The sequence below is a fragment of the Heptranchias perlo genome, chromosome 9, assembly GCF_035084215.1.
Source record: "Heptranchias perlo isolate sHepPer1 chromosome 9, sHepPer1.hap1, whole genome shotgun sequence".
Classification (NCBI taxonomy): Eukaryota; Metazoa; Chordata; class Chondrichthyes; order Hexanchiformes; family Hexanchidae; genus Heptranchias; species Heptranchias perlo.
Genome location: NC_090333.1, coordinates 73,141,898 through 73,169,091, shown reverse-complemented (window position 1 = coordinate 73,169,091; position 27,194 = coordinate 73,141,898). Strand labels below are relative to the sequence as shown.

Genomic DNA, 27,194 nt, shown 5'->3' with positions numbered 1-27,194 from the left:
CCCCTAATTCCCTTTACTTCTAGGAAACTGTCGATTTCTGTTTTAAATTTATTTAATGATGCAGCTTCCGCAGCTTCCTGGGGCAGCAAATTCCACAGACCTACTACCCTCTGAGTGAAGAAGTTTCTCCTCATCTCAGTTTTGAAAGAGCAGCCCCTTATTCTAAGATTATGCCCCTTAGTTCTAGTTTCACCCATCCTTTGGAACATCCTTACCGCATCCACCCGATCAAGCCCCTTCACAATCTTATATGTTTCAATAAGATCGCCTCTCATTCTTCTGAACTCCAATGAGTAGAGTCCCAATCTACTCAACCTCTCCTCATGTCCACCCCCTCATCCCCGGGATTAACCGAGTGAACCTTCTTTGTACTGCCTCGAGAGCAAGTATGTCTTTTCTTCAGTATGGACAGCAAAACTGTATGCAGTATTCCAGGTGCGGTCACACCAATACCTTATATAACTGCAGCAATACTTCCCTGTTTTTATATTCTATCCCCCTAGCAATAAAAGCCGTTGGCGCTCTAGATCACCTGCTGCACCTGCATATTAACTTTTTGATTTTCTTGCACTAGGACCCCCAGATCCCTTTGTACTGCAGTACTTTCCAGTTTCTCGCCATTAAGATAATAACTTGCTCTCTAATTTTTCGTGCCAAAGTGCATAACCTCACATTTTCCAATATTGTATTGCATCTGCCAAATCTCCGCTCACTCACCCAGCCTGTCTATATCCCCTTGTAGGTTTTTTATGTCCTCCTCACTCTCCACTTTCCCTCCCATCTATGTATCATCTGCAAACTTTGATATGTTACACTCAGTCCCCTCCACCAAATCGTTGATATAGATTGTAAAGAGTTGGGGACCCAGCACCGACCCCTGCGGAACACCACTGGCTACTGGTTGCCAGTCCGAGAATGTACCATTTATCCCAACTCTCTGCTTCCTGTTAGATAACCAATCCTCCACCCATGCCAGAATATTAACCCCAATCCAGTGATTCTTTATCTTGAGCAATAATCTTTTATGTGGCACCTTGTCGAATGCCTTCTGGAAGTCTAAATATACTATGTCCACTGGTTCCCCTTTATCCACCCTGTACATTACGTCCTCAAAGAACTCAAGCAAATTTGTCAGACATGACTTCCCCTTCATAAAGCCATGCTGACTTTGTCCGATTAAATTATGTTTATCCAAATGTTCCGCTACTGTCTCCTTAATAATAGACTCCAAAATTTTACCCACCACAGATGTTAAGCTAACTGGTCTATAATTTCCAGCCTTCTGCCTACTACCCTTTTTAAATAAGGGTGTTACATTAGCAGTTTTCCAATCTGCCGGGACCTTTGCCGAGTCCAGAGAATTTTGGAAAATTATTACCAAAGCATCCACAATCCCTACTGCCACTTCCCTCAAGACCCTAGGATGTAAGCCATCAGGTCCAGGGGATTTATCCGCCTTGAGTCCCATTAATTTACTGAGTACCAATTCCTTAGTGATTTTAATCGTATTTAGCTCCTCCCCCACGAGAGCCCCCTGTTTGTCCAGTGTTGGGATATTCTTAGTGTCCTCTACCGTAAAGACTAAAACAAAATATTTGTTCAGCATTTTTGCCATCTCCATGTTTCCCACCATTAATTTCCCGGTCTCATCCTCCAAGGGACCTACGTTTGCCTTCGCCACCCTTTTTCTTTTTATATAACTGTAGAAACTCTTGCTATTTGTTTTGATATTTTTTGCTAATTTATTTTCATAATCTATCTTCCCCGTCTTAATCAATCCTTTCGTTACTTTTTGCTGTCTTTTGAAGACTTCCCAATCTTCTATCCTCCCACTAAGTTTGGCTACCTTATATGTCCTTGTTTTTAGTCGGATACTATCCTTAATTTCTTTCCTCAGCCACGGATGGCTGTCATTTCTTTTACACCCTTTTTTCCTCAGTGGAATATATATTTTTTGAAAGTTGTAAAATAACTCCTTAAATGAACACCACTGCTCATGTACCGTCTTACCCTTTAATCTATTTTCCCAGTCCACTTTAATCAATTCCGCTCTCATACCATCATAGTCTCCTTTATTCAAGCTCAGTAAGCGTACTCCAAGGCGGCCTTCGAGACACACGACAACGCAAAATCGTCGAGCTGAAATTGATAGCCAAGTTCCGCACCCATGAGGACGGCCTCACCCGGGATCTTGGGTTCATGTCACGCTATACGTAACCCCACCAGCGAATAAAAGTTATCTGTTTTTAATTCAACGGGTCATTTTCAGTCTTTCTCTTCCTTTCGGATGTTTCTCCCTCTCTCTCTCTGTTCTGTGTTCTGGCCGTTTGTATATTCGGTGGTCCTGTAGGTAACACCTCTCTGTCTGAACACTTTGATTGCCTTGACAACGGGCAGTTGGAATGATTATCTGTAATCACCAGGTATTGTTCTCTGAATATAAATGCGAAAAGTTCAAGGATTTCCTGACATTCACCTGATGAAGGAGGAAGCCTCCGAAAGCTTGTGATTTTCAAATAAAATTGTTGGACTCTAACTTGGTGTTGTAAGATTGTAGGCATTAAATGGGGGCGTGATTTCTGGGTTTTGGATGTGCACACATCCAAACGTGCTTGAATTAAACTCGGAAGTGGGAGCATTGGAGCCGGGTTGCAGTCGCGCTCCAAAATCTTTTTATTTTAACCTCCCACCTGCCCCTAACCCACCTGTTCTTTGGGGTTAAAATTACCCCTTACAAAGTGTTGGTGTGCTGAGAGGAAGAACATTATAATTTTTGAAGTAAACATAGCAGTGTGCTGGGGAGGTAAAACTAATCTGAAAGTAATGTGACTGCCTGTATGGCAGCAGTGTGCTGATTATAATTCCAGAAGCGAATGGCAAAAAGATGTAATTGCAGTGTGCTAAGAAGTGTCCAGTTTTCAGTGTTGGAAGGTCAACAATTGCTGTTGGAAGCACAAATATATTTGCTGCTTAATCAGTTTCAAAGCAAAAAAAATATCGATGATGAAGTCTGTTTTACTATTGAGTGTCCCTATTACGTAGGATTTTTAAAAATGTTCCAGAAACAGTATTCTATATAATTCAGAGATTAAAACAATCGCAAAGGATTTGTCGCATCTTTGCACCTACTCCCAATAAAAAAAGTTAGTATTTGCTGTGAGATACCAGTCGAACTGTTTAATACAGAATGAAATGGATGCAGTTAGTACTTGTGTGTACTTGCAGGCATGTGAAATACCCCCATATCACACTAATACATAGGGATATTATCAAAAACCTCTGAAATAAAATTGTTAAAGGATGTTTAATTCATAATTCTAATCTTAATTCTAATCTGAGCTGTGATCTGTAACATATCAGGTATGCTAAAATAAGCATATTCTAACTCTACTGAAACAAATCTCTTCACCATTCACCACATTCAGAAAGTCTTGGCTCTGCCTTGCAGGATCTGAGATTCTGCAACATTTAGATCATGTAATTACTAATTGGACCATGGATCTTCACTTTGAATCCCACAATGATCCTGTTTCCATATACCTCACAAGTAACTTTGTTCCCCATGAGTGACCAAGACCTTATATCCTACTAGAGATCTTGACTATAACCCATGGGTACCCTAACTTTATTCTGTCGAGTGAACCTGACTTTGCACCTCATTGGAGATCTCAACCTTTTACCGATAGAGTGACCTTGGGCTGTACACTCCACAGGCACCCCAACTTCCTATTCTATAAGCGGCCTCAGTTTCATACCCAAACAGTAACTCTAGACTTGTACTTTAGGAGTTACTTTAATCTCAGCTCCCATAAAGCGCATGACCATATACCCCAACAGTGATCCTGACCTCATATTTCATGAATAATAAAGTGAGCTATGAAGATCAGGTCATATACTATTCAAGGAATTCAGTATTGAACCCTGGACTTAATGGACCCATGAGGTCTATGCATTGTCTGAAAATTCGACATTGTGCATTGTTAATTTATCTACCATTGTTTATTTATCCACTAGTTGACACCAGCACACAATCGCGAATAAAACTCACTGAATTCCAAGGAACTTAAAGATTCATTGGGAGAAGCAATCTCAACAAAGCATTCTCTCGGTAAATAGAAATACTGTGAAATCTAATTCCTGGAAGGGCATTCATCTAACAAAACATGTTCATCAATCTCTTTAATAGTAAAAGAACATTAAGATGGAAATATAAATGATCTTTAGGAAAATAAAAACAGTGATACTGTTTTAAGGAGGGCTGTGCTTTAAATTGAGTGCAAAGGCAATGGATGGGCATCATACTTCATGGCTGCAACAATTACCCATCAAAGCTCAGAACAAAAAGTGTTTCATTAATTTGTAAATAGCGGAAACAACTTAAGCATCCAAGCTAATGACAACCAACCCAATTACGTCCGTGGAGCCCTGGAGCAGAGCAGCTGCAGCTTTAGAACAAGTGGTAGAGAAACACACTTATCCCACATGGAGAAAGGAACAATAATTGTATTAATGCTGTTTGCACTCTAAATGTTCATTATAATTAAATCCTCCTTTCCTTTTAAATGAAAATAGCTTTTCTAGGTTCAATTTAAAATTAGTTATATAAATTGACAATCCATTTTCTCTTTTAAGAAAGTGACAAATGCTGGCATTAATGCAGAGATTGAATGGATTTAGCTGACGACACTGAAAGCACAGATTTGATTCTCCTTTTGATAAGCAAGTCTGTAGTTAAATTGCTGTATCTTTGAGGTAGCAATACAAAAAAGTCCCCTGAGTTATTCACACGCTTTAGCTGCCAATGTGTCCTTATTGCATTATTAAGTATCCTACATACTAACATCAAAACCCCATTCTTCATTTGGCCTTAAATAAAATTGAATCTCCAGCAAGAATACCTCCAACTGCAAGTACATCTTCGTAGCCAACCCTATCGGGTAAACATTAATAATTTTGCGGAGCTGAAACCCTCCTTGAAGGGTTACACAAAAGCAGCAATAGGCAAGGATGTTCCAGTACCTTGGGATGTTTGCCACACTTTTTGCTTTTACTCTCTCCATCTTCCTCTCTTCCAGTCTCAGTATTTCTTGATTAACCTCCTATTTGTTTCAACCTCAGTGGGGTCCTGTATTATGGGTCTTTGTGCGTAAGGTCTTTGATGTTTCTCAATACAAAAAATGACAACTCCTATAAAACCTTCTTCTAGAATTCTATCCTTTTTTATATATCTCTCCTAAAAAAAAAGTCCTGATACAATAATTGGAAGATGTCAACTCTAAATGCTATCATCGCAGCATGTCTACGTCTTTTGGGTTAAAAAGCATCTCCTAAAGCTCCATCTGGTTATTCAGCAGAAGGTTTCAGCATCTGGACCATTTTAAAAAAGGCCTTCTAAAGAAGGGCTCCAATAATATAATGTTTCACAAATTAAAAGTTTTCAATTTTCCTCCATTTTTTTTTGTGATTTATTGTGCGCCCTGACATAAATCAAGACAATAGAAATGTTTCCCACTTTTTATATACAATGTCAACATTAAGAACTCCAGGTCAGGGATAACAGTTTAAATACATGGGAAAACTCCCTTTCCTCTGCCTCATTCAGCACTCGCAGGTCAGTTGTATAGCATTGGTAGAGAATAAAGATGCAATCTTCTCCATTAACAGAAACCACTGCGCACCCCTCACGGTGAGATTCTTCACCATGTGCAGCTTGCAAACTGATCTGTGGGAAGGTAAGGTAAACAAAAGTCTATATAGGGAGGGAGCTGTGAGAGACCAAGACTGCAGTGATATGCTGTAAAGAAAAGTGAATCTATGGTAGATTTGAGAGTGGATTGGAGAGAGATAAATGTTGAATGCAGCAGAGAAATTAGAAAAATTATAACTTTACATTTAAAATAAATTCCAACAACAACTTTACAAACTTTGCACCATAATTAAAATCACTAAAACTTTAGTATTTTGATCTTCAGAGTCTGTTTGAACAATCTGTGTCTGTTAACTTAGTTCCTTTAAAAATAAATTGATTTTACTTACCTAATCTCTCCATAATGTCGGCAGCAGCACAAATTTTGAAATCAGGGCTTCAGGTGATTTTCGCCATCAGGTGTAAAACAGTTCTAATTTGGTTTGTACTGCTCTAAGACCCACCTGAATCCCATTTTCTTAAAGCACTCAATTTTCCTATCTAACCTTATTTACATAATTATTTAGGTGCAAGTTCAGGTAGGTCTTGGGATGTCATCACTGGTGGGAGAGGAAAGTTTAAAGGGATGGAGACAAACAAAAGAGGACAAGGAGGGGGATTTTTTTTTTAGCAAGCTTCTAGGGAGCATTAAGAGGCATCTCAAGCTCATGAAGCATGGGATTAAGAAGTGGCAGATACCTGTACGTGCAGGCACGAGTTCACAGACAAGTGACAGTGCAGCCCTGCACTTGGCCTCCTCTTTGCGAGGAGGGATTTCCTCTGTACCACTCTACAGCACCATTCCATAGGTCAACTGTGGAGCATGCCTGCAAGGAAGTGCAACCAAGTTTCAAGCCATAGCTGACCGTAACGGCTCCAACAAATGTGCAAGCTCAATGCTGCATGGTAGCTGCTGACGTCATTGCAGCAGATGGCAGAGCTTGGCAACTTCCCCTCTGCTGATCCAGACTTTGAGAAGGCGCAATACCGCAGTCATTCCCAGCTGGATTTGACAGGGCCCATAGAAATGGGTGGTGACATTTTGGCCAGTAAGGTCAAGCAGCAAACACTGGCTCCTGATCACTCTGGCATGCCTTCTTCCATGCAATACCATATGAAGCATGACCTGGCGTGGTTGGGATGCTTCAGAAGATCCGACCAGAATAAAGGTTAGACAGGCATTCACATCTCATAGTGTTGCTACCGGGAGTCTGCTGGTGCAGTCAGCATTGGGAAGAGGAGCTTCCACCAATAATGTCTGCCAATGTGAGGCTTGCTTCGTCTCTCTGAAGATATTGAGATGCGGATGAGGGCTCAGAGAACCTCGATGGTCATCTGACCTGCCTGGCATTCTTACTCTGGTCCCCTTTTGTTCCGAACTGTCAATAAAGGGACCCTGGGGGCAAAATAAAATAAATAACAATAACTGGAAAAAGTTCTGTGTCAGCTGGGAGAAAAACACAAAAATAAACACAAGACGGGCCTTTAAAAGGTCTAATGTACTAACCTTCAAAGCGTATGGGCCTTTTAAATGCCTTCCTGAATTAAATTCCACCTGAGGCCTGTTCAAAAAATGGGACAGGGATTAAACCCGACAACTACAGGCCAGTCAGCCTAATGTCGGTGCTGGGGAAACTTTTAGAGACAATAATCCAGGACAAAATTAATTGGCACTTGCAAAAATATGGGTCAATAAATTAAAGCCTCCACGGATCTGTTAAAGGCAAATCGTGTTTGACTAACTTGATTGAGTTCTTTGATGAAGTAATGGAGAGGGTTGATAAGGGTAGTGCGGTTGATGTTGTGCATATGGACTTTTAAAAGGCGTTTGATAAAGTTCTACATAATAGACTTGTTAGCAAAATTGAAGTCCATGGGGTTAAAGGGGAAGTGGCTGCATGGATATGAAATTGGTTAGGGGACAGAAAGCAGAGAGTAGTGGTGAATGGTTGTTCTTCAGGCTGGAGGGAAGTGTACAGTGGTGACCTCCAGGAGTCAGTGTTGGGACCATTGCTGTTTTTGATATCTACTAATGACCTGGACTTGAGTATACAGGACACAATTTCAAAGTTTGCAGATAAAACCAAATTTAGAAATGTAGTAAATAGTGAAGAGGATAGTAACAGACTTCAGGAGGACATAGATAGACTGGTGAAATGGGTAGACACGTGGTAGATGAAATTTAATGCAGAGAAGTGTGAAGTGATTCATTTTGGTAGGAAGAATGAGGAAAGGCAATACAAACAAAATGGTACAATTTTAAAGGGGGTCCAGGAACAGAGGGACCTGTGGGTGTACATATGCAAGTCTTTGAAGGTGGCAGAACAAGTTGAGAAGGCTGTTAAAAAGTCCTACGCGATCCTTGGCTTTATAAATAGAAGCCATGATGTGGAGATGCCGGTGATGGACTGGGGTTGACAAATGTAAGGAATCTCACAACACCAGGTGATAGTCCAACTGTTTTATTTGAAAATCACAAGCTTTCGGAGGCTTTCTCCTTCATCAGGCGAGCTCGCTCACCTGACGAAGGAGAAAGCCTCCGAAAGCTTGTGATTTTCAAATAAAACAGTTGGACTATAACCTGGTGTTGTAAGATTCCTTACATTTATAAATAGAGGCATAGACTACAAGAGCAAGGAAGTAACGCTGAACCTTTATAAATCACTGGTTAAGCACCAGCTGAAGTATTGTGGCCAATTCTGGGCACCACACTTTAGGAAGGATGTCACGGCCTTAGAGAGGGTGCAGAGGAAATTTACTAGAATGGTGCCAAGGTTGAAAGACTTCAGTTGCATGGAGAGACTAGAGAAACTTGGGTTGTTCTTCTTAGAGCAGAGGAGATTAAGGGGAGGTTTTGATGGAGTAAATAAGGAGAAATTTTATCCAGTGGCAGCAGGGTCAGTAACCAAAGGACACAGATTTAAGGTAATTGACAAAAGAACCAGAGGTGACATGAGGAAAACATTTTTTACGTTGTTATGATCTGGAATGCACTGTCTGAAAGGATGGTGGAAGCAGATTCAATAACAACTTTCAAAAGGGAAGGGGAAAAATTTGCTGAGCTATGGGAAAAGAGCAGGGAAGTGGGACTAATTGGATAGCTCTTTCAAAGAGCCGGCACAGGCACAATGGGCCGAATGGCCTCCTTCTGTGCTGTATCATTCTATGATTCTAGACATTGGTGCTGCCAGGCTTCACTGGGCTTGCTGGAGAAGTGGCATCCTGCATGCCCACAGGCAGGAAAATGGCACACAGCGACCTTCCCTGACCCTTCTAGCTTGACATAATAAAGCGCCTACCTGCTTCTGCCTGGAGCTTCAGACACCTGCCCCAGGCTCAACCAGAAGTTTGAGTGGGTCCTCAAGGCAGTGGAAATTTGGCAGACAGATTTTTGCTGGATTTCTTGACTTCTGTTGTCCTACTAACTCCCCAAATCAGCGTGCTATGAAGATAATAGTTGGCCCTTTGGTTCCCAAAATGCTTTTAGTGCTTGCTCCAATAGAACTTATACTACTACCAAAAATAAATCATGATTTATAAAATTGCTGAACAAAATATATCCTATTACCAGAATTGTATTTAAGGGTAAGCATTCCATTTTGTGACACCTCCAGTTTGAAAAGCCGACATTAGGCCAGAATTGAAGTGTACAGCATTTAACACCATCATGTAAAGCTTGCAGACTACAATCCAGTGCCAAACATTATCAAATGGATGAACTCTACTCATTAAATTACAGAAATAAAATCTATAATGGAAAGATTTCAATTTTCTGTGAAAAGATGCTTTTTCTTGTTTGTTTCGAAGCCTGCTTCTAACAGAAAATGACACTAGCGCCTCAAAATATCTGCATTAAGATTGAGGTGTACAGAAGATGAATGTAAATATATCAAAACGCACTTTTCTTCTTCTGATATAATAGACAAAGAGAGGGAGAGAGCAAAAAGAAAGACCTTTGAAGTTGCCATGACTTTAAAGTGGTTGGCAATAAACAGGAGTAAAAACCTCATATGACAGTGAGAAAAGGCTCAGCCAAGGACATTGTCTCTTTCAAGTGTGTTCAGGTCTGTCACAACCTCTTCCAGACATGAATCAGTACAAAACCAAAGATTGATAGCGCCAATCACTGGCTGATTAGTGAAAACAGCTCAGGTGCAGAGTATTAATGGGAAATGAATTAAAAAATGACCATGCTCCTGTGCGGCGCCAGCAAAATTTACACTCTGTGAATGTATATTTGGCAAATGCTATTTATTTTACTACAGTTGCTTTTCTAATTCTTTCATCAGAAATGCTTGTAATTCTAAATTCCAATATGATAAGAGATACATTGCTCATCATTCAATTAGAAAGCCATGTCAGTCGGGCTGTTGTGGTTCAAATTTGCTCTTTGCAAAAGGATGTGTTATATCACCATGGCTTTCAGAGGCTTTACCACGTAATTTATGCAAACTGAAAAACACATCTTTACTGTCGTGCATTGTTAATACTTAAGAGAGACAAATATATCAACAGCACTGAAAACTTGAAATGGAGATTACAAAAAATGAAGAAATCACTCTATTCATTACAGCAAATGAATAACTATCTGAGATATCAATTTGTGTGTCTAACTCTACGAATCAACAGCAAATCATTGGCTGTACAATGAATATTTTAAAGGAAGAGCGGGGGTGATTTTCCGCCAAATCCATGTGCATTCACAAAATGCAGCCAAAGGGCTACCATTTCGTTCTCAGCCCCATCCAATTTTCTTCTCTCCACTTCTGAAGAAGCTGGCTCTTGTTGAAGTATTACTTCATGACTACGAAAGTGAACTTGTAACTTGCTCAATCTATTTGTCACGTTATACAGAATACCCCTATAACCCCCAAGTTCAAATGAAGGGCCCACATGAAACATTAATCCAGGTTTTCTTCCAAGATGCTGACTGCTTCCTGTTTTTATTTCAAGTCTTGCAATAATATAATGCTTGCATTTAGATTGCACCTTTCACACAGAAACATCTCAAACTGCTTCCTTCAATGTATTACTTTTTGAAGTGCACTGACTGTTGTTATGGAGGTAAATATAAGAGCCATTTTGCATCAGCAATGTCCCACAAGCAGGCAAAAAATGAATGATCAATTAATTGGATTTCTTTGGTGGTACTAACTGAGGGATGAATATTGGCCGAGACTGAAAGAGCTCCATTCTCTTCTTTGAAATCAGCCACAGGATCTTCAATGTCCACCTGAACCAAAGGAAGAGACATTTGAAATTTCAGCTTGATGTCTCATCTAAAGAATGGCACCTCGGTCCTGCATTGGTGTGTCAGCATAGAGCATGCATTCAAGTCCTGATGTGGAACTGAAACACAAAATCTTCTAAATCAGAGGCGAGAATGCTACCAATTGAGCCAAACTGATATTTTGTCTCCCTAAATTGGCCTGTTTTTTTTCCTCTCCCAGGAGATTGTGTGTGTACCTGGTGTTGTTGTTTTGCTGGGGGGGGGGGGGGGCGCAGGGGGAGGTGTTTTTTAGGTTAAAACAGATGGGGATCATAGCGTGCATAAGTTGTGTCATGACAGCATTGGACAGGTTTAATAAACCAGCTGGTCTTTTCCTGTCCATTGTTTTCATAAGTTCGCATATCAATTCTACCATTTACATTTATTCTATGTAATATATCATATGTCTGTGGGGATCCTATTGGATCCTATTCTGTATATACACAGTGCATTTAAACCCCATATTAATTTCTAATCTCTACTGTATATGGAATATGCCCATCCTATATTCTATACAATCTATGCTCTATTTAGAGTTCAGTGAAACCTGTAAATTAGGGACACCTAAGGGACTTGCATCAGGTGTCCTCTATTTGCAGTTGTCTCTATTTTCAAAATGGTCATTGTATGTACAGTAAATTATTTGGGAGTGTCAAGGAGTTCCCTTTTTTGCAGGTGTCCCTTTGTACAGGTTTCACTGTATCTCTACAATCTACTTTGTGGGAGTAGTACTGATCTAAAATGACTCTGCAACTTAGTCATGGTAACCTCTCCAATATCTGCAGCATCTTTGTACTGTTTGTGTAATCTATAGACTGTGGGTGGATTATCAGTGGAATCTGTTCCAAATATAACCTATGTGGTGTGCGAAAGTTCTTCATCTGGAGTTAGAAATACAGTTCTGCACAGACGCTGTGGAGAGAGTTAAAGTGTGTGATCCTCATGCCATCAGGACACTGTGATCAGGTCCCACAGAGAACAGGAAACAAGTACACAGCAGAACAAGCAAGCAGCCAAGTCAAGAATGTGTCAGCATTTCTAAACATGATAACCCAGTGGCACCTGCCTGCTGCAGCATGAAAGAGAGAAGAAATGTCATATTTCATAGCATTAACATCAACTTAAAATGAAGAAAAAGCCTGTCCTGTGGGTAACTGTTTCTATGCAGGCAAAAGTGCTCCCAACTCTCTGCTATCATTTGATAGGATTGTCACTGTCAATTCTCTGAGGCCCAATGAAGTATTCCATCACAATAGTGGTGGCACACGCTTCCTGTGCGTTTTGGTCATGTGTGATTGGTAAGTGGGGGACCTGTTTTGCGACCAGAAAATGGGCAAAACAAGGTCCAATTTCGCCCCCATTGTTCCTTGTTCAAGCTATGGCATTGTGATATTCCCTCTCTCACCCGATCTTTTCAGAGTTTTGAGAGATGAATATATAATTATTTATTAAACAGATATTGTTGCCATCCATCACTGTAGTATTTTAGGAGCGAGCCTTTGGCTTAGTGATAGCATTCCACCTCTGTGTCAGAAGGTTCTCGATTTAAACCCCGCTCCAAACAGTCCCGCAAGTGGAGAGAGGAGCTCTGACATCCTGCGGAATACTAACCACCCTATCGATGGTTACGGCCGAGGAAGGAGTGTTCGTGTTGCTGAGAAATCTAGTGGACCGATCCTTTCTCAATGTGGGTCAATCTAATATTGAGCAGTCTCTTGATAAAACAGTCCCTTGTTTGACAGTACTCTTCTGTGTCAGACAGAGCCTTTAGGGATTCAGCTGAAAGTGTTACTGCTCACAGAGGCATGCACTATTATTAGTGCTATTAATGAGTCTGCTAGCACTCAGCTCCCATTAGACTCAGGCTGCTTCTTTTGAGCAGACTTTCTGACGCCAAACCACTTCCAGTTCAATAACGACACTCTAAAAATGATGAAATGGTGCCCATTCAAACAGAGTAATAGTGCCCTCACTGTATTTAACATGGACAACATACACCACACTCAGCATTTTTCTTGTTTTAACCTAATCAATTGGCAGTGTTGACTACAGTCTTCCTGTAGTACTTTACAAGACAAACGTCCTTAATTCTCATAAAGGAATCAGTACAGATGGTAGTAGGATTATGGACCAGTCAGTTCCTGGCAGCAGATGCATTTATCTGTTAACTGCACATTCATTCCAGCTACAAGGACCCTTCATTGTGAGCCTTCAAGCCACCCCATTTGCACAGAGAATTATTTTGTGTTTCACACCAGTGGTTGGCAAATAATTTTACTGAGAAATAACATATTTCAAGTCGACAGTGTTGCATTTTTTGTGGAGTCAGGGAGCGGACACTGCTCATATTGTTCCATCTTTCAGTGCAGGAAGAACAAGGCTTAGCACCAATTGCCAAGTTCACAAACTGACAAGGGGCTCAATAGAGGTGTAGTGGCATAGGGGAAAATTTTGACCTGAGTTCTGACACTCTCTTTGCTTACAATGAAAGTTAATTGAAAGCCCTAATAATTAACATCTCTGTATCATAAGGCATAGAAATAAATGGGAAGAAAATTATTTTTATTTGGAAAATCAGACATTTTAAATGTCCAGCTTTAATTTCAGAAATTTTTGAACCAACCACTCAAACCAAACGTCTAGTTCAAGGAGTGAGGAGCCAGTTGATGAGGAATGCCACAGGGTGGTTCGGAAGTTATGCATTGGCTGTATGGCTTTGCTTTGTTGACTGTGAAGGTTAATTTAATCTAGCAGATAAATAAGCTGGAATATTCCAATGGTCTTGTAGCCAGCCTCGCATTCTCCACCCTCCGTAAACTTCAGCTCATCCAAAGCTCTGTTGCCTGTATTTTATCCATACCAAGTCCCATTCATCCTTGTTGAAATACATTGGCTCCCGGTCCCTCAGTGCCTCCAATTTAAAATTATCACTCTCATGTTTAAATCCCTTCATGGTCTTGCCCCTCCCTATCTCTGTAACCTCCTCCAGCTCTAAAACCTGCACCCCCCCAACTAACTCTCCATTCCTCCAAAACTGGCCTCTTGTGCATTTCCCCTCCCTCTGCCTCACCATTATCAGTTGTGCCTTTAGCTGCTTTGGCCCCACATTCTGGAATTCTTTCCCTAAACCCCTCTGCATTTTCACCTCCCTCTCCTCCTTTAAGGTGTTCCTTTAAAATCGCCTCTTTGACCAAGCTCTCCTTTGTCGCGGCATCCATTTTTGTTTGATCATGGCTCTGCAAAGTGCCTCGGGACATTATTCTACATTAAAGTGCCATAGAAATGCAAGTTGTTGTTGGACTAATACCAGACCACAGTGAAGCCTGGTTGTGAAGGTTGCATTTACTGTATGGGTAATGAGCTGAACTTATACTAGGCAAGGTGATACCTCTATGGTGATGTCAAGTGCTCCATTTTTTCCAGTAGAGAAGGGTATATACATATACTATATGTATGTCATAAAAACAAAAAGTACTTTATTTAAACAAGTATAGTAGCAACAGATAATTTATTTTCCATATTGAACATATATACGTAGGTTATGCCAAAAGTGCAACCACCAACTGGGATGGTGAAAAATCCCAACCAACAAACCCTAATTTCCTTAATCACCATCTTGCATCAGCTAATTTTATTTTTTGTAAGTTATGATCACTCACCACTGTAGAAGTTAGGAATTGTCCTTTTTTACTCTAAAGTAAAGTAAATAGATCGGCCGATCTGACAATAAAGGCTCAATTTTAAAAGGGCGGCGGGATGGCAACGGCGTGGTCAATGGGCATGCAGCAAACCAGGATAATAAAAACTTACCTTTCCCCATGCGATTGAAACTTAATTGGTGGCCATTAATCTTGTTTCCGGGTTTACCGTCCGAAAGCTGCGCGATGGGCGGACTGCGCACCAGCACTTTTTTTTATTTATTCGTTCATGGGATGTGGGCGTCGCTGGCGAGGCCAGCATTTATTGCCCATCCCTAATTGCCCTCGAGAAGGTGGTGGTGAGCCGCCTTCTTGAACCGCTGCAGTCCGTGTGGTGAAGGTTCTCCCACAGTGCTGTTAGGAAGGGAGTTCCAGGATTTTGACCCAGCGACGGTGAAGGAACGGCGATATATTTCCAAGTCGGGATAGTGTGTGACTTGGAGGGGAACGTGCAGGTGGTGTTGTTCCCATGTACCTGCTGCTCTTGTCCTTCTAGGTGGTAGAGGTCGCGGATTTGGGAGGTGCTGTCGAAGAAGCCTTGGCAAGTTGCTGCAGTGCATCCTGTGGATGGTACACACTGCAGCCACTGTGCGCCGGTGGTGAAGAGAGTGAATGTTTAGGGTGGTGGATGGGGTGCCAATCAAGCCGGCTGCTTTGACCTGGATGGTGTCGAGCTTCTTGAGTGTTGTTGGAGCTGCACTCATCCAAGCAAGTGGAGAGTATTCCATCACACTCCTGACTTGTGCCTTGTAGATGGTGGAAAGGCTTTGGGGAGTCAGGAGGTGAGTCACTCGCCACAGAATACCCAGCCTCTGACCTGCTCTTGTAGCCACAGTATTTATATGGCTGGTCCAGTTAAGTTTCTGGTCAATGGTGACCCCCAGGATGTTGATGGTGGGGGATTCGGCGATGGTAATGCCATTGAATGTCAAGGGGAGGTGCTTAGACTCTCTCTTGTTGGAGATTGTCATTGCCTGGCACTTGTCTGGCGCGAATGTTACTTGCCACTTATCAGCCCAAGCCTGGATGTTGTCCAGGTCTTGCTGCATGCGGGCTCGGACTGCTTCATTACTTGAGGGGTTGCGGTGAGGAGGAGGAGCGAACTATATTATCCAGCCGATAGGAGGAAGTGCCCTGCCTCTGCCACCAAGAAGGCCTGACTCGAGGTGGCAGAGGAGGTCACCAGCAGCAGCAACATATCCCGCACCTGGGTCCAGTGCAGGAAGCGCTTCAGTGATTTAACTAGGTCATCAAAAGTGAGTACACTTACTGATTCTTCTGCATTCCGTGTTGCACATCACCACTCCCCCACAACTCATTCTGCACTGCCAAGACTACTCCATCACATCACTCCTCACACCCACTAAAGGCTAATCCTCACCTTACCTGCATGTCCTAAGCACTTCTTCACTTCGCCATTTGTGACCCCACCACTACCACTCACCCCAATCTTAATCCAATGTGATGTCTCTGTCTCATACTCAACCTCTGATGCACCTTTTTCAAGGTCAGCCTCACCCAAAGCAATGCATTAATCGGTTGGCAACTTCACCATCACTCAACCACACGTCTGCATTTTCTTCCCTTCTAGGAGAAAATCACGCAAAATGCACGCGAGAGGGCGAGGACTGGAGGGGGGCCTCCACAAGTAGTGGTCCTCACAGACGCGGAGGTGGAGGCCCAGCAGATCAGCTGCACCCTCGAGTGCCTGTCCGTCGGGGACACCGAGACTGGCACCCCACAAACATCTGGTGACACAACTTTAACATTCATCACACACAATGTTAACAATGATTGGCACGTTGAACACCTCAGTATGCTCATTGCAACATGACACTTCTGTGACGATGCTTAATATTGCCTTCTGATCTCTGACAGACCCTTCAACAACTGCAGTGACGGGAGAGTGCGATTCCTCAGAGGAGATCCCTGCCTCTGAGGGCACACCGTCACATCTTAGCAAGCCATCCACCAGTGCAGATACTCACACCTCGATGGGTCCTCGTAGTCAGTTGGTTGGGTTGTCACCTGGTGAGTCACCACACACAAGTGAGCACCTGCAGACACTGGTGGCAGGGGCAGCTGTGGAGAGTCCACATCGGTGGGCGCACTCCTCTCTAGACTCTGCTCATCTGGACGCAGATGCTGAACCCCGGGGGCCATCCTTTAAAAAGAGAAAGATTGAGGGACAGCAGCACATTTGCGAGGTACTGGAATAGGTGCCATGCACACTCTCTACAATAGCCCAGAGGATGGAGGAGTCCAACTCCTGCATTAGTGGAATTATGGCACAGGTACGGGAGGGAATCTCTGAGATAGTGTCGCAGATAACTGCGGAAATGTCTGAGATAGTATCGCAGGTGAGTGCGGAAATATCTGCGATGGAGAGAAGGCTAGCCTCCATTGAGCTTCAAGCACAGCTCACAAATGAGTCCATTCAGGCCCTGACAATGGCCGTGCGGACTCAGGGTGAACAACATTCTGCTGCCTTAACAGACTGACAGGTACTTTAGAAGTGGCCTTACAAGGCATCACACATGTCCTCCAAACTGTTGTCCAGCAGCGTGGTAGAAGTGATGTGGGCCTGGCCCAGGATAGAGATGATGGCGAAAGGGGACATGGAAGTCGGGACGCCACTCAAAGCACACCCACATCTCACCGTTGCCTCCCTCTCAACCAGTACCCGCAATGCTGCCTCGTCTCCAGGTGGCTGAGTCAGCCCCTGCACAGGTGTAGGTAGAGAAGTCTTTGGAGGGGCCCTCATAGGTTCTAAAACCCAGAGGGCGTAGGCCGAAAGCATCTAAGCAGTCCGGCCATGGACATGAGCAACCTGCCACTACCTCTGCTGCAGCCACAGGGGGTACATCGCACAGAAGCAGTAGGAAGAGAAAGACTAAGGATTTGTGATCACGAAGGGTATGCACAAGGGTGTCTATCAGACGGTCATGTTTTTCATTTATTTGGTTTTTGTTAAAGTCATATTAAATTTTATCATTCTCACCACTACTGCCACATCTTGCCCATTCTTGACTGGCTTTTGTGATAGGGCCCTTTCATGTGCTTCACCATCATACTTGATGCCACCCAGTGGGTCACTTTAAAGTGGGTGTATGTGTAGTTGCAGGACTGTTTTGTGCAGGGGAGGGGGCGGAGCTGGTGTGGGCGCTGGTCTTTCCAGGTGGTGTGAGGACTGGACTCTTCTCACTTTCTGATCATGCAACAACTATTTACATATGAGTGACTCCCTGGCCTCTTGAGCAGCCAGGTGAGCCAATGCTCTGCCCATGGGTTCGTCCTCTTCCTCCTCCTCCTCAATGTGGATGGCAGAAGTGGATCACGGATTAGGGGATGGGGCCTCCTCAACCGGTACCCCTCTCTGTTGCGCCATGTTGTGCAGGACACAACACACTACTATAATGCAACCCACTCTCAAAGGTGCGTATTGAAGCGCTCCCCCAGAACGATCGAGGCACTGACATCGCACCTTCAGCAGCCCTATCGCAAGTTCAATTATAGACCTTGTGGCGATGTGGCTGTTGTTGTATTGACGCTGTTGCTCGCTGATGTGTCATGAGCCACGTGTGCAGGAGGTATCCCTTGTCCCCGAGGAGCCAGCCCTTAAGGGTGTTCGGTGCATGGAAGAGGCCTGGGATGTTGGATTCCCTCAGAATGAATGAATCATGGCAGCTGCCAGGGAATCTGGCACACATGTAAAGAAATCTTTTGCAGTGGTCACAAATGAGCTGAGCATTGATGGAGTGATACCCCATTCTGTTGATGAACAGTCCTGGCTCTTGTGGAGGTGCTCGTATTGCTATACATGTGCAATCGATTGCACCTTGAACATGTGGGAAGCCAGCCACAGAGTGGAATCCCACTGCCCTCTCTTTCTGGCTGAGGTCGTCCATGGGGAAGTTGACATATTGCAAGGCTTTGCAAAACAAGCCGTCAGTGACCTGCCTTATGCAGTTGTGTGCAGACGACTGAGAGATCCTGGCGTTGTCACCAGTGGCACCCTGGAATGATTCCGGAGGTGACGAAGTTGAGGGCAGTGGTGACTTTAACTGCAACGGGTAATGAGATGCCGCCAGGCCCAGCTGGGAGCAGCTCAGCATGAAGGAGGCTACAGATGCCTGCGACCTCCTGGCGACTCACTCTCAGCCTCCGTATGCACTGATCCGCAGAGAGGTCCAGGAAGCCGAGCCTCGGTCTGTAGACTCTCTGACGAGAGTAGTGCCTCCTGCGATGTCACTCCCTCTGTTGTTGCTCTCTCTGTTCTTGTGAGGTTTCTGTGGCACAGCACTGTGTTACGGAGCTCCAAGCGGTGGAAGTGCACGCCGTGCCTGGCGAGGATGGTGATGTTGCTCATCTTCGGATGTACTGGTGAATACACCCATCGTGCCACCCCATCCTGATGATGTCAGTTTGAGGGGGTTCAAAAAGTTGGTAAATATGCATAAACAGAAGAATTCTGGGTGGAAACTAAGAATTTTCAGTCTAAGCACAAAGATCTCCCAGCCAAAAGTTTGTCTGAGAGAACTGAGTGCCCTGCTGCAATAACTGACCTTTTATCCACATCTGTCAAATGGTTGCCGGCTGAACCCCGACTACTTTCCCACGGCGTGTTTCACACAGCACTGGAAACACGCTGAGGCAGCATTGAAATCGCTTGCCAGCATAATTGATTACATTCATGCACATTTCAAGTACTTTAAGTACTTGAATTATTGGTTTAAATATCGTCCCACCGGCAATGGTTTCGGGAACAGCATGCTCCCAGATGACTCTGGGTCGTGCACGTTCTTCAGCGTGTTGGAGCCGGGATTTCTACCCGCTCCAAAAAGCCACGATTTTCTTTGCCCCCCGCCCCGAACGCACCCGAACTTTCATTTTAAAATTGAGCCCTAAATCAAGAGCTGCCATCTGTTGCCACACAACTGATTTCAGGGTGGGTCTTTCATCCAATGGTGCAAGATGACTTAAATTGTAGCCGTTTTAAGGATAAACAGCGAATTAATGCAGAACATTGGATATCAGGCAGTTTTGCAGAGGGCACTGCACAGATTGCAAGAACTAAAGAGCAGAACGTGCAAGGCAGGTGAGCCAGGCTCACACATTTACATGTCAAACCCAAAATAAATATAACGTATTGTGAGGAAAAATAATAGAAATAAGTACCATCACATAATATATATACAGTGTAGCAACTCAAGGTAGCAGCTTTGTTTATAAATGTGCTCAGGCTGCATGATTGATCACGTTTGTTTCAGCCCTGTGCTTGTGTGCACAGTGGGTATGTGTGGGTGTAGGTGTGGGCTGGGTGTCTTGAGTCACAAACATAATTTTGTCCCTCGTTGTTCTCAGCTTTGCTACAAGAAACTTTCTTGTAACGTTGCATGTCACAGCCCCTAACACGGATCCAAACATATTCAGAGTCTGTTTCAAACTCAAATCCACAGGTAAATGTCAAAGTTGAAAATGATATTCATACAATTCTCAGATTAGGCATTCGGGCATCAGTTTTTTGCTACTAGAGGAAAACAAAAGCATAAAAGTCCAGTTTAGGGAGTATAATCAAAGGGAAAAAAATGGAGAGCGATAGCGAAGCAACAGACAGGGAAAGGAGCAGCTTATGGACTTGTTTTGCATCAAAAGACTTCAGCAAGGAGACAGCAACCAAACTGATACCAGCCCATAGATAGGTTCTTTGCCCAAAATCTGTAAGGTAATCATTACTCCAGAGTATTGGAGAATGAAATTTCACCTATTACACATGGCTACATCTATTGTTTTTACCAATAGCATGCCATTTATTAATTGACATCATGAATAGATAGTTTTACTGCAGTGACACAGAACTAATACTTTGGATGCTTGTGGAATATCAAGATCTATGCACCCATTTTAAAGTCCAAGCATTTTAATCAGAGTTCTCAGGGGTGAACTGCACATTTCAGTTCTTACTCCAAAATGCAGTGGTTATTCTAATTTAGCATCATAAGTCAATATAGATATAGTAGTTCACACTGTTGGTGCAGCTATCAAGTGAGATTCGTGACTCAGAAAAGTTTCATAGCAGCCAATTTCTGTAGCATTCACTTGCTTCTGCCTAGGAAACACTATAGAGCTCTGAACAAGTCAATAAAATAGTAATCATAGTAATGGAAAAAGTAATGTTTCGCCACAGCTCTTACAGTCCCAATTTAATCTGTGGATGAATTTCAATCCTGTCCCAATTTTGAAGCAGCATTCCCAGATCTTGAAGTGTCCTCTAAGTCTAAAACTGTTGGTCCTTAAACTTTTTTGGAGTTACAAGATTTGGGGAACAAAGCAAATCTGAAATAGAATCATAAAACGATACAGCACAGAAGGAGGCCATTTGGCCCATCGTGCCTGGGCCAATTGCTTAATTTGTTTTTTTTCACACTTCTCAGTCAGAAGGATTAACATTTTATTGTAGTTTCATGATAAACAGTTTAAATCTCAAACTATGCAGCATCAAAATACAGTAATGTATTAATCCCACTGATTGAGAAATGTGGAAAAACAAATGAAGTGCATACATACCACAGCTCCCCTTGCTTGTATTTGTGGAAGCTTTGATGCCTTAAACTCATAAAAAACACCCAAAGTACAAAAATAAATATATTAATTCATTGGAATATTCATCCCAATAAGTAGAATAAAATAAAGTGTCACTGATTCGGCCATTTGTCCCTGATGACCAAGTTTGCAGATGAGGTATGGATGTCCCTGATATCTAACAAGAGCCTGTGAAAGGCAGTCCTTGCAACACATGGTGCAAAGATTTTGCCTCTCAACTAATTTCAGTCTCAGGGCCCTCCATCATTCAAGCACATTTGCCTCTGCTGGGGTTGGGTCTGGTCAGATCAATTCTTGGTTGGGCGGATGAATGAACTGCCTATTTCTGGTGAGGGAAAAGAGAAAAAATATCATCTGCCCAGCTGCAAGAAGTCCGTGATTAGATCAGGACAACTTGTTCTTCTCCCCCACCATCCCGCCCACACCCCCCACCACCTCTGTCCCATCCCCCCATCCAGCAACAGGTGGCTATGAAGTTCATAGCCACTTCTGCAGAGAAAGATCTGTGATAAGTCTTTTAGAGCTTTCCCTGCATGTTACACAGAAACTAGTTATCAATGCTCATAACAGAGTGAAAGTCAGAATCTCAGCATGTTAAACCTCGGCAATAAGAATACGTCTTACCTGTGTCCATATCACACTCGTGCTCGCAGGGATCAATTAGGCGACGCCCACACAACTCCGTTATCCAGGGACCACTGCTATTCTGCTGATGGTAGAGCACCACCTGAGCCGGATTCAACCAGTCACTGGCAACTAACTGGCTTCCGTAAAGCAAGATGAATCTGCTGCCTGGGCAAAAGGAAGAACCAGATGCTGTTATCAAACCCGATATTGAGATGAGGCTGCCGAAAAGTCTGCTTAAATAATTCTAGATGGTAAAATAAAATTCAATCACATTTTAGAAAAATTTTTGGAAAATAGAACAGCTTTCCAATAAAAAATAAAATCAGCAGAAAGTTCTGTAACAAAATTAGTCAGTTCAGTACTTTACCATTCGACCCAGAATACACCGTAGGCAAGTAAACCAGTCTGTTTGTAACCTCGACATCCTATTCAGCCCCAACCTGAGCTTCTGACTCCATATCCTCTTCATTACAAAGACTGCCTACTTCCACCTCTATAACATCAGTCACTTCTGTCACTACCTCAGCCCATCTATCAGTGAAACCCTCATCCATGCCTTTGTCACCTCCAGACTTGACTATTGCAATGCTCCCCTGGCCAGCTTCCATTGCTCCACTCTCAGTAAACTTCAGATCATCCAAAACTCTGCTGCCCGTATTCAATCATGCACCAAGTCCCACTTACCATTCACTCCTGTCCTCACTGCCTTACATTGGCTCCCGGTCCCGCAAATTTAAAATTCTCATCTTCTTGTTTAGATCTCTTCAGGGCTTGTCCCTTCTTGTCTCTGTAACCTCCTCCATAGAAACATAGAAAATAGGAGCAAGAGTAGGCCATTTGGCTCTTCGGGCCTGCTCCGCCATTCAAAATGATCATGGCTGATCATCTAACTCAGTACCCTGTGCCCGCTTTTTCCACATATCCCTTGATCCCTTTAGCATTTAGAAATATATCTATCTCCTTCTTGAATACATCTAATGACTTAGCCTCCACTGCATTCTGTGGTAGAGAATTCCACAGGTTCACCACCCTCTGAGTGAAGAAATTTCTCCTCATCTCGGTTCTAAATGGCATACCCCGTGTTCTGAGACTGTGACCCCTGGTTCTGGACTCCCCAGCCATCAGGAACATCCTCCCTGCATCTAGTCTGTATAGTCCTGTTAGAATTTTATATGTTTCGATGAGATCACCTCTCACTCTTCTAAACTCTAGTGAATATAGACCTAGTCGACCCAATCTCTCCTCATACGTCACTCCTGCCATCCCAGGAATCAGTCTGGAACTTCACCGCTACAGCCCACCCATCCCGCACCCCAAACTCTCCTTTCTTTCTGACTCTGATCTCTGGTGCATTCCCTCGCTTCACCCCACCATAGGCAGCTGTGCCTTTAGCTGCCTAGGCCCCATGCTCTGGAATTCTCTTCTTAAACTCCTTTGTCTCTCCATCTCCCTCTCCTCTTTTGAGCCTCATGAAAACCCACTTCTAATAACTCTTTCCTTGGCTCATCATTTTTTGATTACGCCTCTGTGAAGCACTTTGGGAGGTTTTTATACATCAAACGCACTACACAAATGCAAGCTGCTGTTGTTGTAGGCAGGTGAAGAATACTGCCGTCAATTTAACAGCAACGTTGGCCTGCACTACTCTGCAGTGCAGCTGGTTCTGAGCACTCACCAAAAGACTGGGTTCATTGCAGAAATGGCAAACATAACTATATTTTAAACAGGATCAAGCTAATGAGTTAATGTAACCACTGCATACATTAATATTTCATTGCAATAATATATATTATTCACCCTGTCATAAGCCTATGGCTTTCAATGGGATAAAGAAAACTTGATATAATTCCTGTGTACAATTTGTACAAGATAAAAAGCTGCAATTATTATGGATTGTTTGGCTGCTGAGTGATGCATCAGAAACAACATAAGGGGTTTCACTGATGGCTTAAGGCGCCAGTGCACCATGCGGTGTGGTAAAAATTTGTACAAAGCACAAAGGTTCTAGCTTAAACTCCAGTTCTGTGATTTCAGCCAGCATGGTCGTCAAGTCTCACTGGATTCTGGACCAGGGAAAGGGAAAGAAGTAAACCACCTTAGCAGCCATGTGATGAAAGGATTTGGTTCAGTGGTGAAGCACTCAAAGTCTAATAACATGTCATGCTTATCATCCAATCTCACATATGAAGAATGATCACTTGGGACAAGCATCGAGAGTTACCATCACACATGAACCATTACAGAGTATACGTCACCACTGTGAGAAGACAAAAGGATAGGGGCAGAAAAATGAAAGGGGTGGGGAAATCTTCAATTATTTATTGAAAAAATTATCAGGTCAATTATGTCAGAAGGCATCAACAGAATTCTTCGGTTTTGCTAACTCTGACATTAACAACCCTAATGAGTTTTCTGGTTATTCAGTTTGTTAGAAGTCTGGTGGGTATCTGCAGAGACTGTGCAACACAGTTACACAGTGGCAGTTGGTCAAATATGTATTGATCCCCATTTGCAGAAATGGTCAGGTGCTGGGAGAGCAATGTTCCTCTGTGTACCCTGTACTCTTCCACTTGTATTCAGATCTGCATTTCTTAATGAGCCATAAGGCATGCAAGAAACACTAGGATGAATATTTGCACCTGATGTAGAGAGCTGTAATGAGCTCATTGAAGACAAGGTGGAAGTAGAAAATTCACATTTAGCATCCAATGACAACTCAAGATACCCACAAAAAAACTGGGTTTCTGATGCTACCAGAATGCCATAGGCTGTCAACTGGGTGAGAGCTGTGGCTCCTGAGTAAACAGCACTCTCCTAAGGTAAAAGAAAAATAGTTCGGTGTTAGCTTTGGTTCAGAGAATTGAGTGTATAACTTATGCTGTCACTGCAGTGCAGTACTGAGGGAATGCTGCACTGTCAGAGGTATCATCTTTCGGATGATACGATAAACTGCCCTCTCAGGTGGATGTAAAAGGTCCCATGGCATATTCGAAGAAGAGCAAGGGAGTTCTCCCCAGTGTCCTGGTCAATATTTATCATGATGTGGAGATGCCGGTGATGGACTGGGGTGGACAAATGTAAGGAATCTTACAACACCAGGTTATAGGCCAAAAATTTTATTTTAAAATCACAAGCTTTCGGAGATTATCTCCTTCGTCAGGTGAGTAGTTCACTACTCACCTGACGAAGGAGATAATCTCCGAAAGCTTGTGATTTTAAAATAAAATTGTTGGACTATAACCTGGTGTTGTAAGATTCCTAATATTTATCATAGAATCATAGAAAGGTTACCACACAGAAGGAGGCCATTCAGCCCATCGAGTTCGTTCCAGCTCTATGCAAGAGCAATCCAGTTAGTCCCACTCCCCCGCCCTATCACCGTAGCACCGCACATTTTTTACTTTCAAGTACTTATCCAATTCCCTTTTGAAGGTCATGATTGAATCTGCCTCCACCACCCCCTCAGGCAATGCATTCCAGAACCTAACCATTTGCTGTGTAAAAAAGTTTTTCCTCATGTCACCTTTGGTTCCTTTGCCAATCACCTTAAATCTATGCCCTCTGGTTCTTGACCCTTCCACCAATTGGCACAGTTTCTCTCTATCTACTCTGTCTCGACCATTCATGATTTTGAATACCTCTATCAAATCTCCTCTCAGCCTTCTCTGTTACAAGGAGAACAACCCCAGCTTCTCCAGTCTATCCACGTAACTAAAGTCCCTCATTCCTGGAATCATTCTAATAAATCTCCTCTGCACCCTCTCTAAGGCCTTCACATTTTTCCTAAAGTGTGGTGCCCAGAACTGGACACAATGGGTCCGATGTTAGCAGGGCTGCGGGTTCTCGGCGGAGGGGCTATCGGGCGCGTGGGTAACGCGCCCGGTGAAATTAGTCAGTTTCCCGCGCGGTTGTAGCATCCAATCCACTAATTGGATCCACTTAACTGCTCCTCCAGGTTCCCCACTTCTGATCTGCACGTTGGGCGGGCTACGCATGCGCAGTACGATCTGTCAGCTGGAGGCGCTCTATTTAAAGGGGCAGTCCTCCACTGACAGATGTTGCCACAAACAGCAAAAATTACAGCATGGAGCAGCCCAGGGGGAAGGCTGCTCCCAGTTTAATGATGCCTCACTCCAGGTATCAATACATGGGGTGAGGAGGAGGGGGAGGACAGAGATCTTCCCCCCGGCGGGCGGGAGGAAGCGGCCTGCCTCTGCCACCAGGAAGCCTGGATAGAGGTGGCAGAGGAGGTCACCAGCGCAACCAACATATCGCCCACCTGCATACAGTGCAGGAGGCGCTCCAATGACCTCAGTAGGTCAGCCAAAGTGAGTACACGTAGTCTATCCCCTACACTCCGTCTGCCACATCACCGCCCCCACCCCACATCTCCTTCTGCACTGCCAACACTACTCTGTCACATCACCCCTCATACCCACTCAAACCTCATCCTCATCTTACCTGCACTTACTCACCTCGCCAGTACTCATCCCACCACTACCACTCAACCCAATCCTCATACAATCTCATGGCTCTATCTCATACTCACCCTCTCGTGCATCTCTTTCATGGCCAGCCTCACTCAACCTGCCACTACCTGTGCTGCAGCCACAGGGCATGCATCACATATGTGCAGTAGGCAGGGTAAGGCAAACGTGTCGTGAGCATGAAGGGGATGCACAAGGGGGTTTGAGGGTTTGTCATGGGTGTTACTTCTATTTAATTTCTGACCAACTCACATTACATATTATATTGGCACCACTACTGCCATGTCTTCACGAATCCTGTCTGGTTTGTGCAATAATGCCCTCTCCTGAGGATCACTATGAGGACCCACAACTGATGCCACCCGTTGTGTCACTGCAGAGTGGGTGTCGGTGTATTTGCAGTGCTCTTTTGCGCAGACGACTGAGACACATCGGCGATGTCCCCGGTTGCACCCTGGAAGGATGCGGAGGAGAAGTTGTTGAGGGCAGTGGTGACTTTGACAGCGACAGGTAAGAAGATGGTGCTCGGGCCAGCCAGGAACAGCTCGGCATGAAAGAGGTTGCAGATGTCCACGACTACATGTCGAGTGACTTTGAGCCTCCGTGTGCACTGCTGCTCAGAGAGGTCCAGGAGGCTGAGCCTCGGTCTGTGGACCCTGTGGCGAGGGTAGTGCCCTCTGCGACACATCTCTCTCTGCGGTAGCCCTCCTGCTGTACAGGTGGATGTGTCACAGCACTCTGTTGTGGAGCTCCATGTGTCAGAGGTGGACGGCGTGGATGGCAAGGCTGGTGAGGCTGGTGATGCTGTTCGCCCTCCGAAGAGG

General features: G+C 43.7%; 1 protein-coding gene across 1 annotated transcript in view; it reads right to left on the bottom strand.

Annotated features, from left to right (window-relative positions):
• The window catches only part of astn1 (astrotactin 1), a 2,273,142-nt gene that overhangs the window by 1,278,129 nt on the left and 967,819 nt on the right, over nucleotides 1-27,194 (bottom strand). The window contains exon 7 of the mRNA XM_067989612.1: nucleotides 21,881-22,048. Coding sequence (XP_067845713.1) covers nucleotides 21,881-22,048 — 168 coding nt within the window. The remainder of the gene's footprint in view (nucleotides 1-21,880; nucleotides 22,049-27,194) is intronic.